This window comes from Durio zibethinus, chromosome 7, assembly GCF_047325235.1.
Source record: "Durio zibethinus cultivar Kanyao isolate XHJ-2024 chromosome 7, ASM4732523v1, whole genome shotgun sequence".
Classification (NCBI taxonomy): Eukaryota; Viridiplantae; Streptophyta; class Magnoliopsida; order Malvales; family Malvaceae; genus Durio; species Durio zibethinus.
In genome coordinates, this window is record NC_143168.1 from 13,123,128 (window position 1) to 13,142,892 (window position 19,765).

Below are 19,765 nucleotides of genomic sequence, written 5' to 3' on the forward strand. Positions count from 1 at the left end.
AAAATTATAAAATAATTATGTATAATTTTCTTAATTATAACATTATTTTTTTTATTTTTAATAGTAAAAAGGCTTTTGATGGTATTAAAATCTAAATCTGCCGCCCGATTGGACCTATAAGCGGATAATCCGAACCTTACAAAGTAACAGTCAGTTTAAAGCTGCTACACGCTTTTGCTCTTTAGACTCTTATTGGCGCGACTTCTGTACTGTTTAGAAGCATCAGCCATGGAAATAGAAACCATAGAAGAAGCCAAGGAGCCACCCAGGATCCACCGCCTGCACGAGTCTGTGGTCAACCGAATCGCGGCCGGAGAGGTAATCCAACGCCCAATCTCCGCCGTCAAAGAGCTGGTTGAGAACAGTTTAGACGCTTCCTCCACTTCCATAAGCGTCATCGTCAAGGACGGCGGCCTTAAACTCATTCAAGTCTCCGACGACGGCCATGGCATTCGAGTAATGAACTTTCTTTTTGCTAATTTCCATTTCTTTGAATCGGAAAAAAAATTCGTTATTAATTGAATTTAATTCTGTTCCGTTCATAGCATGAAGACTTGCCCATATTGTGCGAGAGGCATACGACGTCGAAGTTGTCCAAATACGAGGATTTGCTGTCAATAAAGTCGATGGGGTTTAGAGGGGAGGCTTTGGCGAGCATGACATATGTGGGTCACGTGACCGTCACCACCATTACCCAAGGCCAATTGCATGGATACAGGTTCTTGGACCTCACCTCTTCCACCAAATGTTCAAAACTTTCTTTTTATTCTTCATTTTATGTTCGTTTTATGGTTGTGCAGGGTGTCTTATAGAGATGGTGTGATGGAGCATGAACCCAAGGCATGTGCTGCTGTCAAAGGAACCCAAATAATGGTATCCAATACACTTTTTTTTTCCTTTCTTGACTTGTTTTCTATTTCATATAAGTTTTTATGAAACTGAGAAAACTATGAATCATTGGTTTTCTTTTGTATAACAAAGATTAATTTCGCTGCCATTTGGTTTCTGCTTTTGTATAGAAAAATTTGTTGATAATTTAAGTGTGTGGCTCTTGGGAAATGCTAGTAGGGGAATACATGAGCCATGGTAAGCTTAAGCAGCCCCAGCTCATGGTGATTTATTTATGTGCTTGTTTTGAGTGTTTGTTGCGTGTTTATTAAGCTTGAACTTAAATGGATTAAGTAACTCACCCTTATTTGGGCTCTTAATATTGGAAAGCAGCTTTAGACTAAGCTTTTTAAAAATATTCACTCAAACACAATTTAAAGTAATGTACACAGAAAATTTGTGAACTATAATTTTTAACCTATTTCAAACAACATATGTATAATCAAACATCATCAACAAATAACACGGAGTTTATCAAAACTACTCCAGTGGAAAGATAAAATAGATTTCTAAACAAGGTTTGTTTATGTGCTTGAGAGTGAGATTTGCTTATGACTTGATAATCAAGCTATCTTCACCAGCAATTTGCATGCTTAGTTGACAAGCTACTTGCAAGCTTTATTTGTGAAAATAAATAAGCGAAACACCTTTGTGCCCAAATTTGGCTTATTTATTAGACAAGCTCAATTTGTCAAGCACAAACTTGTTTGTTTTGATAAACAAGCTCATATTTAGGTCCATCCAGCTTAGAATAACTTGTGAGTGGGTCAAAACTACTTTGTTCACTTTCACCCCTATCCAGTTTGCTCCTTTACATATTTGACATCATTCCTTTTGGTTGTGTGTTTCAGATTGAGAATTTGTTCTATAACATGATTGCTAGGAGGAAGACACTGCAAAATTCTGCAGATGACTATACTAAAATTGTAGACTTGCTAAGCCGGTTTGCCATTCATCATATTGATGTGAACTTTTCTTGTAGAAAGGTTGACCTCTCCATCAGTAAATCATATCTTTATAATTGATAATTATATTATGTACATAGCTGATAGTTTTATAGTATGAGTTGTGTAAAGCCTTTCCTTAACTTGTTCTGTTATCAGCATGGAGCTGCTAGAGCTGATGTTCACTCTGTTGCGACATCATCAAGGCTTGATGCTATCAGATCTGTTTATGGGCTCTCAGTTGCTCGTAATCTGATAAAAATTGAAGCTTCAGATAATGATCCTTCTAGTTCGGTCTTTGAGATGGATGGCTTTATTTCCAACTCAAATTATGTTGCTAAGAAAACTACGATGGTACTTTTTATTAATGGTATGTTTTGATTCTTCTATGTTTGAAACTATTATGTGGCTAGGTGTCTTAGTTCTATTTGATTCACTTATTCTCTATTATCTGAAAGTGAAAAAGAAGCAGCATACAAAGAAACAAAGTTGGTGGATAGTAGATGATATGTTTACCAAACCAAGCGTAGGATCAAGTAGCAATATCAAACAATGACTGAAATCGTTTGAAGGCTCTCAAACTTAAAATTTTCCAAAAGTTCTAATTACAGACAGAATGATTCTTTTATATAAAGATCAAGATTCACTCCATAAAATACTGTTAAGAAAATGAAAGAAATTAATAAACAAGCTAACAGCTAATTTAATGGCCCCAAACAACTTAATCTCCTAGCTGGCCAAAATTTTCCTGTGATGAGGAACTTCAAGTGCTGGCTCCTTTCGTGGTGTATTAACTCCTCCTGGTTGAGAGAAATTTGGCTTTGATAAGTTATATTGCATTTAACTTTTATAACTATTAGAGCTAACTTTTACTGTTCTTTCAAAATAATCCATGTATTCTCTCGAATTAGCTGCTCTTTCATATAGGAATTCCAAGAAATTATCCTGTTTTTGTCTAAAAATTTCTGGCTGCCCAAAATTTTGATCATTCATACTTGGAATAGTATGTCAAAATCTGGATCATCAGAATGCACGTCTTCAATACCTTAAATTCAACCCCCTAAATGGATAAAGGATTGAGTAATGTTACTTTGAGAACTAAGTATATTTGTTATTTGGTCTTGCAAGCCAGATTGATGTTTTGAAAACAAAATTATAGTTCTCAGAATTGAGCTCCATTTGGCATGCCTGAAATTTGAATTGTTTTGTGAGTTAAGATACCTGATGTGATACAAATTTGGAGAGTCTGCCCACTTAGGTTTTATGTTGGGTTAGGGCTATAAAAGGATTTTAGGATTTTTATTTTCCCTTTTATCTCACTTTTCGTCCTCAAACCTCTCAGTGTCAATTTTGGAAATACTTATTTTTAGTTTTCCATTTTCCTTTTTGGTGGTCATCACAGCATATGGTTTGGGAATTCATCCTTGTCTCTCCTTTTTTGCTGCAACTGTTGTTTAGCTGTAGGCTAACAATTCTAGAAAGGTCATTACCTATATTTATTTGGCCTAGAAAATTACCTATATTTCAATCTAGCTATATCCCACATTGCGCTAATGTTGTTTCTTTCGAACTTTAGTTTATAATTAATGGTGTGCAGGTGGTATCTAGGATCTCATTCAATCTTTTATCTCACATTCTTTTCTTTTTTCTTTGTCGATTACCTCAGATAGGTTGGTTGAGTGCACTGCTTTAAAGAGAGCTCTTGAAGTTGTTTATGCTGCAACCTTACCAAAAGCATCTAAACCCTTCATATACATGTCCATTATATTGCCACCCGAGCATGTTGATGTGAACGTGCACCCAACAAAGAAGGAGGTATGCATATCTAGGATTTTGTTGTCGGCCTTCATGCAACAATTGTACTTTTAACTCTTAACTTAGAAATGAAGTGTTATGAATAAGATGACAGCAGGGGAAGAAATCGCCTACTAATAAATCTCTCAATGGTATAACCAAAAGCAGATGGACCATTCCATTATGCATTTGTCTCTGTGGTGTCCAAACAATTAACCTAACCTTGGAGAAAAAGGATTAAATTTTTTAGTCAAAAACTTATTAAAGCAACAATAGCTTTTTTTGTTTTTTCTTCTTTTCTAAGAAAATGGTTGCTTTTTGCGTTTTGAAATGACTTCTTCATTAATCAAGTGCCTGGATCAGTTTTTCGTTAGCATAAGGAATGATATAACCTTTTAAAAAAAAAAGAAAAAGAAAACGGAAACAGTGGAACCATAGCAGGGGCCCCATATTTGACCCTCCAAAAGCACAAGAAAATTGCCTCCAAAAAGTAGTGGAAAGCTCTATCTGCTAAAAAGTTAGGGGAAATGAGACCCAAAGAACAGAAACTAAAGCACTGAATTAGTGCTTGATACATGAGTGTGCAAGTAACCACTGCTCATTTTTATGTCTTTACTTTGCATGAGTTACTTACTGTTGAATTAGCCTTCATAGAATGTTTACTTCCTGTGTACCTCTCTCCTTTGGCTTTTCTGTCTTTTAAGCCTCACTTTTTTTCATACACATTTTTGTGCAGGTAAGCCTTCTAAATCAGGAAGTTATTGTTGAGAAGTTACAGTCTGTGGTTGAATCAATGTTGAGAAACTCAAATGAGTCAAGGACATTTCAAGAACAGGTAAATGTTGTCCTCTCTATAATGTATCTGATGCTTTCCGCACCAAAGAGATCTTAGATTGTATACCTGCCTTTAAAGGCATAAAGATGAATAGAAAATGACAGTGTCTCTTTTTCTTAACCTGTCATGAAAAGTTTGATAGCATTTTAACAGATTAGTATGACCATGATAATAGCTTGTTAATTATACATGCCTTTGAGCAGTGATAATATGTTATTGTATCATCTAGACTTTCTGTACTTTTGTTGAGGCATAATGAGCAGGATATGGCTGCATTATTTGACATTTTAGGTCTATATCTACAAGTTTTAATCTGTATTCTTGTTTTCCTTCTTTTTTGATCCTTTTTTTTTCCTTTGAGAAGTTTAGAGATTATTCTGATAAACTTTTAAGCTAACCTCAGCAAAAAATTTCTGTTTCTCTGTCTCTTTGGGGGGCGTATGAGGATGTTTATTTCTTTTCTAATCCTCCTTATTTAATCTCTAAACCTGTAGTCATTAAAATAATCACATCTATATTTTTTTCTTATGATGGGTAAAATTTTGATTTTCTTCATGACAATATAATGACCTACTAATTTGTGCTAAGTATATTATTTAAAATTTTGTTTTGTTCTCTCTTCTTGCATCCATTATTGCACCTTAACTTTGTGCTGTTACTACTGTTGAAAATCTTTATCACTAAAATGATGGTCATGCATGAGATGTAACATGAAACAATAGTTTCTAATGCTTGTTTGTCTATAGGGGGAAAGTGAAAAGGAAACAGAAAGAAAATGAAAAGCTCTAGGGTGCTATGCCTGCCTTGGTACTACAACAAATTTTCACTATAAATTAGAGTAAATTAATGATTTATCAAGTAGATGAATTTAACACTAACTGTGATATTTTTTATTAAAAGTAGATTAGGTATTGAAGTTATTGGCACTAGATAAATACGTAAAGGTCAAACGTTATTATGTATAGCAAGACACATTGTATGAGCATAAGCAGTGTGCTTATCCTTTTGTTAACTCTAACATGGCTTTGTATGAAAATAGAAACAGGTGGATGGTGCAGATGCTCGCCAACTGAAACATTTTATAGGTTAATTATCTTCCTTTTGAGAGTCTAACCAAATTATCCATATACTTTCCTGTGTAAACTAGGACTCAAGAAAGTGCTCTTACAATCTGGGAAGAAAGTTTTCTAATACTTGTGGAACCATTTGCTGGTTCCTTTCCTGGAAATTCACTTTCTAGATTACAAAATGCTTAAAGAACCACTTGCTGGCACATTTCTAGCAATTTGCTGTCTAGACTACAAGAAAACTGTTGAATTTGTATCTTATGCTAACATTTTAAATGGATATTGCAGTCTCACCTGTGCACTTTCCTCTTGTCATCTTGTGTATATTGCTTTTGACAGGCTGTGGAAACCTCTCCATCTGTTTGCTCAATTACAAACAATGGTTTACACCTTAATCCCTCACCATCTGGTAATGGTATGGAAAACATGCTTTCTCCTCGTGACTATTGCATGCTCTCAGATTTCCTACTCTGAACATGTTCATTCAAATATTTATTCATAGTCTAGTGTGTATTTTTGAACTCTCAGGATCAAAATCACATAAAGTTCCAGTGCATAAAATGGTGAGAACAGATTCGTCAGATCCTGCTGGACGGTTGCATGCCTACTTGTATACGAAACCCCAGAACCAGCTTGAAAAGAATTCTGGCTTGGCAGCTGTGAGGTAGGATCCATAGTTCATGCTTATAAAAGAGTAAATTGCTCTTTCTTTTCTAATTCTATACTGTTTAGAAATATCTGGACCAGATATGAGAGCTTGTACTTACCTTCTTGTACCTGTCCTCTGTTTTACAGCCCATTTCCTGTTATGTTGAGGTATTCTGTTTTACAGCTTCTGCAAAAGAAAGATTTTCTGGAACTCTTTTTTTCTTTTATTTCCTTCCCCCTCCTTTGTTTTGATTTCCTGTAAAAATAAATGTGCCTGAATGCTAAAGCTTTATGAGTTTCTGATTCTTGCCTTTTTCATATAATAAATCTACTTTGATATATTTATCCATCTAATTCTAATCTCCACATGCAGGTCATCTGTTAGACAAAGAAGGAACCTGAAGGAAACTGCAGATCTTACTAGCATTCAGGAGCTTATCAATGATATTGATAACAAATGTCACTCTGGTAATTTCATGGCAATTTATTGTGCAAGAAAACTTGCTTGGGCGGATTTATCCAATAATTCTTACTAAAATATATCGCGTAGGTTTGCTGGACATTGTGAGACAATGCACGTATGTTGGAATGGCAGATGATGTTTTTGCATTGGTTCAGCATAATACTCATCTATATCTTGCTAATGTGGTGAACTTAAGGTAATATTACCACACATTCATGAAATCCCTCATGCTTATATGCTTAGGACAATTATACGTGCCAGTGTGCAACAGTAGAGTAAAACTTTTTATTCTTTTTTTTTTTTAAATACTGTCAAATAAAAGTGGGACTAAACATGAGCTCATCAGATTACTTGACATTAAGGCAACCAAATTGAGTTAAAACAAAAAATCATGAACAAAACCCAACATTGAGAAGGTTAAAGTTAAAAACAATAATTATATCACTAAAGTGTAACTTTTGCATGCAATGTGAACAGCACTTCATAATCTTCATTCTTTCTTTCCCCCAAGATTTAAACTTATTACTAAATATGCAGTATGGTGAGTAGAAAACAAGGATAATATTGCTATAGCTCATAAGACATAACTAAATCACAATAACAAAGGGAAGCCTTGAGACTAATGACATAGAAACTATTTAAATCTACATCAAGAATTGATGTTGCAACTTGCAACAATCCAGTTGCAGAGCACAACTTAAATAAAAATCAGAAAATAACAGCTGCATGCATGAACACTAATGGCATTTATAAAGATTGTGGAAACTGAATGTATATTGAAAAACTGCTTATTCGAATTATACAAGAATCTTAGGTTTATATACAACTAACTAGGGGTTAAACTAGGAAACTAAATCTTCCTTAATTCTAGGGATACAAATACTTAATTCTAGAGATACAAATATAAATATACAGATTACAAGATTACAACCAGCTGTAAATAAGTGTTTTCCCACACTCCCCCTCAAGCTGGTGAATAGGTGTTTTCCATTCCCAGCTTGGAAATAATTCCTTGAAATGTTGCACTGCTGAGACCTTTAGTCAACACATCTGCAAGTTGACCCTTGGTTGATACATAAGGTGTACAAATCAACCCACTGTCTAGTTTCTCCTTTATGAAATGCCGGTCTACTTCAATGTGTTTTGTTCTGTCATGTTGTACAGGATTGTGAGCAATGCTTATTGCAGACTTGTTATCACAGTAGAGTCTCATTGGTCCATCCCACTTGATCTTCAAGTCTTCTAAGATAATCTTTAACCATAGTAGTTCACAAATCCCTTGAGCCATTGCTCTGAACTCTGCTTCAGCACTTGATCTTGCCACCACATTCTGTTTTTTACTCCTCCAAGTCACAAGATTACCACCTAAGAAAGTACAATAGCCTGAGGTGGATCTTCTATCAGTTACTGAACCTGCATAATCAGCATCTGTATATGCTTCTAGAACTAACCCCGAATTTCTTTTGAATAAGATACCTCTCCCAGGATTGGCCTTCAAATAGTGCAATATACGGTAGACAGCCTGTAGGTGCACTTCTTTAGGACTATGCATAAATTGACTTACCACACTCACAGCATATGCTATATCAGGTCTAGTATGTGAGAGATAAATGAGTCTTCCAACTAATCTTTGGTACATCTCTCTATTTACAGCAGCATCTTCATTAGCTTCTCCAATTTTATGATTAGGATCCATAGGGGTATTTGCAGGTTTACATGCAAGCTTCCCAGTTTCCTTCAAAAGATCCATCACATATTTCTGTTGTGAGATAAAAATACCATGCCGTGAGTGAGCTACTTCAATTCCTAGGAAGTACTTCAATCTCCCTAGCTCTTTTATCTCAAATTCTCTAGCCAAACACTGTTTTAGAGATTCTCTCTCTTTTTCATCATCTCCAGTTACAATTATATCATCAACATACACTAATAGAACTGTGACTCTCCCTGAATCAGAGTGCTTGATAAACAATGTGTGATCTCCTTGACTCTGTTTATATCCCATTACTAGCATCACTTTGGCAAATCTCCCGAACCAAGCTCTAGGAGACTGTTTAAGGCCATATAAAGCCTTTTTTAGCCTGCATACTTTGTTTGCTTCTAGATGACCTTCAAATCCCGGTGGAACCTTCATATATATTTCTTCTTCCAAATCACCATGTAGAAAAGCATTCTTTACATCAAATTGTTGAAGCTGCCAATTGTAATTTGCAGCCAATGATAACAAAATTCTAACTGTATTCATCTTGGCAACTGGAGCAAAGGTTTCCTGGTAATCCACTCCATAAGTTTGAGTGTAGCCCTTAGCCACTAACCTGGCTTTATACCTTTCAACAGTACCATCTGCCTTGTATTTTACGGTGAAAACCCATTTACACCCCACTGAATTTTTTCCTTTAGGCAACTCTACCAGTTCCCATGTCTGATTTTTCTCTAAGGCCTCCATTTCTATTTTCATGGCTTGCCTCCATTTCTCATTGGATAATGCCTCGGATAATGTAGTTGGAACAGAAATAGTGTTTAGGCTCACAAGAAAATTTTTGTGGGATGGTGAGAATTTTTCAAATGACAAAATTAGATATTGGGTATAGTGGATGCTTGGTACATTCTCTGGTTCCTTTCCTAATGGCAATAGGCAAATCATAATCACTGGTTATAGTTTTAGGAGATTCATGCTCATTTTGAGAAACAGAGTCAAAAACTGTAGTTACCTCATTTCCAGAGTTAGGATCAGGCTCTTGGACTGGCACTGGTTCAGGATCTGGAACTTTCCTTCTTGAGTACACCTGTAATTCCTTCATAGAATCAAGAATAATATTATCCTTTGTCACATCTTCTGTATTTGGAATGGGTTCAGACTCAAATTCAGTGTTTGACTTGGGCTCAGCAGAAACAGGTTTCGACTCAGAAGAATTAATGGGTGTAAATGTTGAAGAAGGGGGCAAATCAAGCAAAAAGAAGTCTTTATCCTTATCTTCCATGAATGAAGTCTCCCCCTGAAGATAAGGTTGAGTAAAAAATGGTTTATTTTCTTCAAAAGTGACATCTGCAGACAAATAGAATTTTTTGGTAGGAGGATGATAGCACTTATATCCTTTTTGAGTTGAAGAATACCCCACAAAAATACACTTAATCGCTCTTGGATCCAACTTTCCCCTGTTATGACTGTGAACATGAACAAATGATGTACAACCAAATATCCTAGGTGTGAGATTGTTTGTGGTATTGAGGTTGGGATAAAATTGTGAGAGTAGTTCCATAGGAGTTTTAAATCCCAAAACTCTTGAAGGTAACCTATTTATAATGTATGTGGCAGTGAGAACAGCTTCCCCCCAATAAGATTTAGGTACATTTGCTTGAAAAAGAAAGGCTCGGGTTGTGGCTAGTAAATGACTGTTTTTCCTCTCTGCCACTCCATTCTGCTGTGGAGTATTAACACAAGATGACTCATGGATAATCCCCTCTTTTTGAAAATAGGTGGATAGACTATGGTTGAAGTAGTCTCTTGCATTATCAGACCTAAATCTCTTGATTCTCACTCCAAATTGATTTTGGATCATGTTTTGGAAGCTTAAAAACACACTATTCACATCTGATTTGGATTTAAGTAAAAAAACCCAAGAGACCCTAGTACAATCATCTATGAATGAAACAAACCATCTCGCACCAGAAATATTAGGAATTGTAGAGGGACCCCAAATGTCACTATGAATCAAGTAAAAGGGAGTAGAACTTCTTTTGTTACTGATTGGAAAAGACACACGTCTATGTTTTGCAAATTCACAAATATCACAATGAAAATCTTCAACATTTAATCCTTTGAACAAAGAAGGAAACATGTTTCTCAAGGTTCCAAAAGAAGGATGTCCAAGACGAAGATGATAAAGCCAAATTTTGTCTTTATTGGAAGATTTTTCAGAAAGAAATGACAAAGGTAAACTATTTTTGATACTACTTGTGCTATTTGATGTCTCAAGATAGTATAGTCCATCCTTCTCCTTAGCAAGTCCAATCATCTTCCCCGAACTCTGGTCCTGAAATTCACAATAAGAGGGATAAAAAGTTACATTGCAATTCATATCTCTGGTAAGTTTTTGTATAGATATCAGATTAATAGATAATCCAGGAACATGAAGAACATTTTTTAGAACAAACGAGGGATTAACTTGAACATCTCCTAATCCTGCCACTGTGGTAAGTGAACCATCAGCAACAACAATTTTCTTATTACTAGGACACAGGTTATATGTACTAAACTTTTGTGAAGAATGTGTCATGTGGTCTGTGGCTCCTGAGTCAATGACCCAAGAACTCGTAATAGGCTTAGCCGAGACATTTAATCCATGAGAACCAGAAGCTTTACCTGAACTAGAAACTTTACCCAAAGAACATACCATAGTAGGCTTTTCAAGGATTTTCAATAAGTTTCTCAGCTTTTCAATCTCTTCCCTGTTGAACTCTCCTTGTTTCTGAGACATCTGTAGTACTCTAGTGATTTTTCCAGTTAACATTTTCTCAAATTGAGGTGTAGTGATATCTTTCTTTGAAAGGGTTCGGCAATGAAGGCCTAAACAGGATTCGGCAATGAAGGCTGAAAATTTTGCTTCCCCAGAAGAGCCTAAAGCTCTGATACCATGTGGAAACTGAATGTATATTGAAAAACTGCTTATTCGAATTATACAAGAATCTTAGGTTTATATACAACTAACTAGGGGTTAAACTAGGAAACTAAATCTTCCTTAATTCTAGGGATACAAATACTTAATTCTAGAGATACAAATATAAATATACAGATTACAAGATTACAACCAGCTGTAAATAAGTGTTTTCCCACAAAGATAAAATGAAAAATTAAGTTACTGTTGAAATTTACGTATTCAGAATATGCAAATGGGTTTAGAACGGTAATAATGACAATTGAATCTATATTTTTGACATGGTATTGCAAAAATGTGAATTTATTTGGATTTTGTGGAGTATTGGGTAGAAAATAAGAGTAAACCGTTTTCTTGAGAGCTTGCAATGGTCCGAAAAAAAGATTACAAGTCTAAATGCAAAAATATACTTGCTAACATGACATGCATAAACATTAAAAGAAACACATTTTGGAAGCAGACATGAAGCAAATGAAGAAAATTATAACCTAAAATCTCAAATAAAATCAGAATGGGAAAATCTTTAACATCAAGGAAATGATAAGTTTAGTAACACCAAATCATTTAGTTGTACCATGTGCAGTACAACCTCAAGTTGAACAAATCTCATTAAGTAACCATTTCACAGAAGACAATCATAACATTGAAACCTGCTGTGTAACTATATTGTTGAAGAAAAAAGAAAAAAAAAGTATTGAATATAATGTCTCATACCATAATTTTGGAAACAGAGAAATAGAATGGCAAAAATTTTAAACAATTATTATGAGGCAACTTATAATTAAAGATGACAGTAATAATGAAACTTAATGAACTATAATATTAATAATATTTTTTGGGGCAGAGGGGACAAAGACATCCACTGAAACCCACTTGAAAATTCACCTCTTCTTGGTATCCTCTGTAGTTTCTGCCACAATAAATTAAATAGGTTGATCAACCAAAACCTTTTCCTTTACTCTTAAATTGGAAAATAGAACAATGTTAAACAGTGTAAAGAGATCAAGAAATTAAAGAAAGGGAAGATCTAGATTAGCCTTTGGGACATATAAGTATAGCTTTAACTTGTGCAAATCACATACATTCATGGAAAAACTGCTTCTATGAAGTTCCTTTTATCAGTCTGTTTGCCTGTGCCACTTGAAGTCCATGCATTCACCATGTAACCTTATAAAATATGAAAAGTGCAATTTATCATGTATGTAAGAAGTTCCTAGGGGGTGTTTTCTTTTTTGTCAAAATGCTATCTCCGTTTTATGCCCCCCTTAAAAATTTTCTAACAATAAATAAACATAGTGGCTTGGTTATTCCCTCTGTCCTATAACTTATGTCTGGTTTGACTTTTTAACACTCAAACTTTATCAACTTCAACCATTGATTTTTTAAAAATATTTTATTGAAATAATTTTTTTTATAAAATTATATTTGAAAAATCCTCATTCAGGGTTTTTAGAAAGTATTTTCTCATATTTTCATTATCAATATATTTAAAATAAAATGAAGTCAAAGTTGAAAAAGTTTGAGCCTTGAAAGTCAAACTGGGACATTATTTATGGGACAGTGGGAGTACTTTTTATTTTGTTTGGTCTTGTTTTGGCTGACTAATATGTGGCATTGTGATTATTTTTGTTCATTTTGATAGCAAAGACCAATGCCTTTGCAAGGTTGAATTTTTCTGATTGAGAGTTAGGTCAAAGTTGGATTGACAGTGTAATCTATGCATTCATAAGGAAGAATTGATTACAAATATAGGAGATAGTGAACATTGAAACCTTGTATATTTGAGTTGGACTCACGCCTTGTTTCCGTTTACTGAGTCTCCATGAAAGCATAGATTTTATTTTATTCTATTATTTAAAATTTCCTTTTTTCTACTTTTGCAGCAAAGAACTTATGTATCAGCAAGTTTTACGTCGATTTGCTCATTTTAATGCTATCCAACTAAGTGAGCCAGCTCCCTTGCGAGAGTTAATTATGTTGGCCTTGAAGGAGGAGGACTTGGACCTTGAATGCAATGAAAATGATGACCTCAAAAAGAAAATTGCAGAAGTAACATCCTTTCTCCTGGAATGATTGATTGAAGTTTCTATGTGTACATTTTCTAGCATGATTCAGAGTAACATAAATATTAGCTAATAATATGTGTGTGTGTGTGTGTGTGTGTATAAAAGGGTCTTATTATATGTTTCAATATTAAATTCTTTTCCTTAATGTAAACACGATAACTATCCTTATGGTTTAAAGGGTTGTATACCATATAAATTGCCAAGCTGGTTCAGTTCCCCATGTGTCACTTGTTTGTTTCTTAATTTCATAAACAATTTATACTGTGTCAAGCCTGGTTTGATTGTCTGTATTTTGCTTGTTGCAGTCAGTGGGACCATCCTAAGGGATAACCAGTTCAGTTTGAGGCCCATTTTGTTCAATTCTCCACTGATCTACCACTGGAGCTTGTCTGAGTTTATATAGTCAACAAGCATATGAATTTTCACATCTTTAACTAATTCAAAAAACTCTTGCAAAATGCCTCTTCTTTCCCCTCCCTTAGCAAACAAGAGAAAGGAACTAGCAAAAGTAAAAGAAAAAGCATACAAAAGGAAAAAGGAAGAAGGAAGAAAAATGCATAAAGATATGATTTGTTTGCTTGGTTCTTGTTTTTCTTTTCCTATATTCCTTTTTTTAAATAAAAATTGATGCAACTGGTTCTCATTTTTCATATGTGCTAGTTCATTTGAAAGTTCAAAAAGTTACTTTTTGAGTACGTAATATGTTTGCTTAACTGCAGCTTTCAACATGTGTGCCTTTTTACCCACTATCAATGCACTTATACCAACATTTGATCTTCTGCAGATGAATACACAGCTGCTTAAGCAAAAGGCTGAAATGCTAGAGGAGTATTTCTGCATTTTTATTGATTCAGATGGGAATTTGTCTAGACTTCCAATCCTACTTGACCAGTACACTCCAGACATGGATCGTGTTCCTGAATTTGTACTATGTTTGGGCAATGATGTAGGTTCCAGTGTTTAAATTATGATAATTCTTGATTTTAGTGCCATGGCATGTGGTAGTTGTTAGACATGGTCTGCTTTTTGCTTAAAAGCTAAAGTTAGCTCTCCCTCACAAACTTAGTTGAATTCTGCAGACGAATTGGCATGGCCAATAATTGAAAGAGTGAGAGTAATGAAGTGGTAGTTCATGTGTTTGTTCCTGTTTTCTTTTAACACATAAGAGTCAGTCTTAAGACAACATTAGCGAATAAAGTTTTTCATGCTAATAGATCTCATTCCTTCTACTCTTTCTTGTTTCTCTACATTTTTTTCTCACATACCTTTCCTTGTTTTCATTTTTTCATTTTTTCATTTTTTTTTTCTTCTCTCTCTCTCTCCCCCCCCCCCCTTTTTCTGTCTTTTTCAGAGACTTCACCAAGACCTCTCTGTTGATTCTTGGCTGCCAACAGTTGTGTTGTCGGTGACAGTGCGAACTCCCCCTCTTCATTTCTCTTTCTCTTTTTCCTCCTCCCTCCCTCATTGTACTCGTAATGTCTAAACTTCACTTTCTTTCCCTTATAGAATATGCTGCCAGCCTCTCTCTCTCTCTCTCTCTCTCTCTCTCTCTCTCCCGTTGTCTTTTTCCTGGTTAGTCTTAGATCCCTTATTCTCTCTAGTAAATCTTTATTCATCTCTGTTTCAGCTCCTTTCCTTTTGCAGTAAAGGTGCCAAGGATGTGGTTAAAATTGTGTGATATTGAAGGGAGCTTTCCTCTTAGTTGGAAGTGGTTAGGGTGAACATATTGATAAAAGGGCCTTTCATTTGGACATTTTTGGGTCCAAAGTTGTTTGATTTTCCATTTTAAACATTTATAAAAAGAACGTTTAAGAGCCCATTAAGGCAAGCCTCTGGTGTGGTGGCTTTTCCATTTGCCCCCATTGGAGCCTGATGAGGGCCAAGGCATTGGCACTTGCTGAACGAAGGGTAAATTTGAGATCTCATGTTATCTCCTATTCAACTTTGGTGGAGTGGTGCTGCAACTAAACTCAAAATTACTTTGTTTTTTATTTGCAACCATTGTTGCTTAGGCCAATTTTCTTTTATTTCCTTTTCCTCTTTGGCTATTGTTTGTTTTTTTGGGCCAAATTTTTTGCTATTGTTTATGCAATGTGTTATCCATGCTGGTAGATTAGCAAGTCATGCTTGAAGCGCTAGAAGGAATCACGATAGATATGGATTAAGAAAATAAGTGAAATATGTTTTTAGGTAATTTCCTTGGTCGTACAAGAGCTTCATTCCATCTATTTTACTAAGACTTACCTTGTTTATATAAGCAGTGATAGCGGATACTACTTACATCCAAGTGTTGGAAACTTCGTTAATATAAAACTGTGTATCCCTGTGGATATAAATACTTGTTTCTACGAATTTTGATTTCTCCTATTTACTGTAGGTTGATTGGGAAAATGAAAAAAATTGCTTCCAATCACTTGCAGCTGCTCTTGGGAATTTTTATGCTATGCATCCTCCTCTCTTGCCAAATCCATCAGGTGAAGGATTGGAATTTTACAAGAAGAGAAAACATGGAAAGAATCCTCAAATCATAGGAAATTCTTCTTCTGAGATTGGTATGTGTGAATCTCATTGCGTATGTTTCTATTGAGGATAAGGCTCTTCTTAGTAGACTAGTAGAAAGCATGAGAATGGTGATATTGTAGCAGTTATAATTAAATCACAGTTTTACTAATGCAACTGCAACCATGATAAAATGAAATGTGATAGGTTTTCCCTGCTGCTGGATGCACAAAGGCCTGTTTTAAGATGCTAAAAATGTAGTTGTTACCAGTTAGTATGCCGTAGATATAGATCACCACATTGAAGATAAACTATCATTAAGTATCACACTTCCTTGGGCCACTAATTAGGAAAACTCTCACTGTAAGGAAATTTTTTATTCATTTGATTAGTACTAATTTAAGTAGACAGTTTGCTTTAAATGTGTCACAATAATAGGAATTTCAAAATGCTTAAAATGTTATTAGTATAATTACAAATTATTACTAGTTTTTTTTACTTCTATTTGAAATATAATGGTGTGGCTTTTCTCTTAAACCAAATTGGGTAATCTCAACTTAAAATTTCACCTCTAGGAACCTTTTTCATTATTATTTTTGTTGTTTACTCAGTCTTATCAGTAACTGAGGGTGCTATTGACAACGGGGCTATGGAGGGTTCATACAATCTAAGAAGTGTTATGCTGCATAACTTGATAATAATTTTTGCTGAGTACTTTGTTATCTTATTATTTTCTAGTTTACTTATGCTTTTTGCTTCAAAGTCTATTTTCAGGATAATAGAGTTTTATGTTATGTTGAATGGCAGGTATTTACCAGAGGAAAAAGAGGTGAAGGGAGGGCTGATAAAATGTTTACTACTTTTGCTCGAATTAACTACCATTCTTTACAAAGAAATAGTTTTCTTGCCTCTCTCAATTTGCGATTTTCCATCACATATCTATGTTACATCAACTTTTCACTTTTCCTTAATGTAATTGTGTCTGGTATTTCTTGACACTTCAAATTTATGTCTTCTAAAGTTGTGAAAGTTGACCCAAACCCGGAAGCCTGCCCAATCTACCTGCATCCAACCCAGTTCGATTTAAATTCTTCAAACTTGAAACCAAAATGACTCAAACCCGAATTAGCCTGATTTTGAAATGATCTAAACCCAAATAACTTAAAAGTCTAAACCTAAATGACCCAAAATTAAATTGATTTGATTTTGGAGTTCAACAATTTGAACTCAAAATGACCTGAATCTGATGACCCAAATCCAAATAAACAGTGTCAAACCCAAAAGACTCAAACCTAAAACAACTCAATTTTTTTTCAACCTAAAGTGACCTGATCTGCTCAGTTGACACCTCTAACGTCATCTGATGCTTATATCCTCAAAATTAGTGTAAAAAATTGCCAACAACATGACATTACCCTGCTGGATACGTCCCCATGTTTGACATCTGATCCTAGTCCGTATAACATAGCATATTTACAGCAGTTGGGGCATAATGCTTATATTTCTTGCGCTGGATTGTTCTTAATAATCAGCAGTTGGAAATTTTATATATATGTTCCATTAATAATCAGGCTTGTTGCTGTCTGGTGTTCACAGGAGATGATATTGAAATAGAGGATGGATTGGAGCATGAACTACTTTCAGAGGCAGAGACTGCATGGGCTCAGCGGGAATGGTCAATCCAACATGTCTTGTTTCCAGCCATGAGACTCTTTCTAAAACCTCCAACTTCAATGGCCGTTAATGGAACATTTGTCAGGGTAGGTTGATTTTACTCTTACCGATACAGGCTGAGTTTACTCTTAAATGGCTTTCCACCTATTGAGTTCCTTTCCTTCCAAAGTTTGCTAGTCTATAGAAACCATATGATTATTACCATCGACATGTTATATATACTTGTCCAATGTTAACTTTTCTTTTTCTTTTTATTTCGGTCTATATGATCTTAGGCCACAGAATGGGAGGTATCCATCTCCCATCCCATAACCCCACTCTGCACATCCTAGGATTCGAACTTGAGATCTCCAAGATGGAGTTTGAAATTCTAACCATTGGATGCCCCTTTTGGGACATGTATTTTCAAAGTGCGGGTTGGGCTCTGGTTTAGGTTTTCAAAGTGCCTATTATCCAATAAACCCACCTGCTTTCCAAGAATAGGGACTTTGAACATAAGACTTCAAACTTGAATTTTGAAGTTTTAACAGTTGCAGCATCTCTTGGAGATAATAGACTCCCCATTCTATATTTAACTTTTGTACGGTATTAGCTTTCTAGTATGAATTAGTTTATGCTAAGACATGCATAGTAGAATCAACAATTAATACTTGTGTTCAAATCCCAAAAATGAACTAATATTATAGGACAGAGGGAGTAATAGTAAAGTAATACTAATGGAGTAATAATAAAGTAGTGCTAACGAATTATTGAACTTTTATTTCAGAAACTTGTTTTCATTTTCTCCTCCCTCAGTTATTGGGTAATGGGGGCTTGTATACAACTTTATTTTGTTAATAGTTAAGTAAACTAATGAGTAATCCTTGCCTTTTTCAGGTAGCTTCACTGGAGAAGCTCTATAAGATTTTCGAACGATGCTAATCAAAGAGATTGCCTTCTGAAGATGTTCAGAAAACACACAGATGAGATGACTGCTATTATCCAAAGGTCTCCATTTTGCAGTGTGTGATATATTGTGTTCAAGGTCCTGAAAGTATTGCATGAAGGGCTATATGTACAGTGTTTATCCCTTCACCAAACCAAGACACCCATTTCCTTGTACCAATTACCTTTATCAAATGTTTTGTAAATCTGTTATTTGCCCGTGTAAATGATGAAAGCCAGGTTTAGAAAGGACATTGACGCAAACAGTTGATATCCTACCATCCAAAGCTCTACTGTTTTTGTTTGTTGACCTTGTGGCAGCTAAAATCAGGAAGGTTCCAGCCTCGAGATGCTTTTGTTTTTGAAAAACAGTTTTCCTGTATGCGGCCCACGTAAATTGTAATGGTCTTTTTTTCCTTTTATTTTGGTCCAAAGGCCAACTATCTTTTCTCTTTTTTATAGTAACAGCTTGTAACATTTTTTTTTAGAAAAAAAGAAAACAATATGATATAGTCAAATGGGTAATATGTTGAGATTTAAACTTTAAAATTATTAAATATTATCTTTTAAAAATGGTTGTGTAAATTAATTAAGTTAAATTATGTAAATTAATTAAGTTTTAAGTTCAATTTTAGTCGTTTTTTAAATATTATAAAAGTTTTCATCTCATACTTTGAAAGACTTTTTTTTTTTTTTCTTAAACTCGGATTTGAGTTCTCTTTTTCTGAAGAGTTCCCTTGTTAAGGAGTTTGTTTCTATCAGATCCAACGTTATCGCCGGGTATCTTAGTCTCAACACCTTGACTTTCAAATTTATATCGGGCTGGGTTGCTAGATAAGATAGGTCTCGCGTGAAATGCGAAATTGCCTGTAAAAAAATAAAAATAAAAAAAGGGGAAGTTTCCGTTCAAATTCCTAATAATGCTTTGGTCAATAGCTTTTAGAAAAAACTTAGACAAAGGTTTTTTCAGTTGTTTTTTTAAGGTTTTGGGTTTTTCTATTTTTTGTAAATTTTTTAAATTTTTTAAAAATATAAAATATTAAAAATTTTCATTATGTTGGACTAATGAACTGAATCGAAAATCAGACATCCGATCATATTACACATGAATTGCTAATAAATTGCTTTTGATTTTTTTGACCAGAAATTATTTTTAAATTTTATTGTATGTGATTTTAGTTGTTTAGTTATTTTATTGTTTGTTAGTTGATTATTTAGTGGTTATAATTTGATTTTGATATAATAATTAATTATTCAATTGATAATATGATGTAAAATTTGATTATAAATGTAATTTCAAAAAAAATTTTG

The 19,765-nt window shown here is 34.5% G+C and overlaps 1 protein-coding gene across 22 annotated transcripts; it reads left to right on the forward strand.

Moving 5' to 3' along the window:
* Positions 1–183: 183 nt before the first annotated feature.
* Positions 184–18,972, forward strand: MLH1 (MUTL-homolog 1). Of its 22 annotated transcripts, none has more exons than XR_016343465.1 (17): positions 184–456; positions 546–718; positions 801–873; positions 1,740–1,874; positions 1,992–2,202; positions 3,499–3,647; positions 4,363–4,461; positions 5,868–5,943; positions 6,057–6,192; positions 6,550–6,644; positions 6,727–6,835; positions 13,175–13,340; positions 14,142–14,303; positions 15,735–15,909; positions 16,664–16,707; positions 17,453–17,616; positions 18,407–18,731. XR_016343465.1 is itself a non-coding variant. In XM_089763526.1 (17 exons), the coding sequence occupies exons 4-17, from the start codon at positions 1,084–1,086 to the stop codon at positions 18,449–18,451; spliced, it is 1,725 nt and encodes a 574-aa protein (XP_089619652.1). In that variant the 5' UTR covers positions 184–456; positions 546–718; positions 801–873; positions 1,020–1,083; the 3' UTR covers positions 18,452–18,972. The 22 variants fall into 22 exon arrangements, 16 of the variants coding, with proteins under 16 accessions (XP_089619652.1, XP_089619639.1, XP_089619640.1 ...); XR_016343464.1 differs by having other exon boundaries at positions 16,664–16,685; XR_016343466.1 differs by having other exon boundaries at positions 5,868–5,937; positions 16,664–16,685.
* Positions 18,973–19,765: the final 793 nt, after the last annotated feature.

Excerpts from the sequence above, each read along its gene's own strand:
- MLH1 (XM_089763513.1), top strand. The coding sequence starts at position 229 with ATGGAAATAGAAACCATAGAAGAAGCCAAGGAGCCACCCAGGATCCAC. Across the intron at positions 6,193-6,323 it reads TCTGGCTTGGCAGCTGTGAG|CCCATTTCCTGTTATGTTGA; the intron begins GTAGGATCCATA and ends TCTGTTTTACAG. Across the intron at positions 13,341-14,141 it reads TCAAAAAGAAAATTGCAGAA|ATGAATACACAGCTGCTTAA; the intron begins GTAACATCCTTT and ends GATCTTCTGCAG.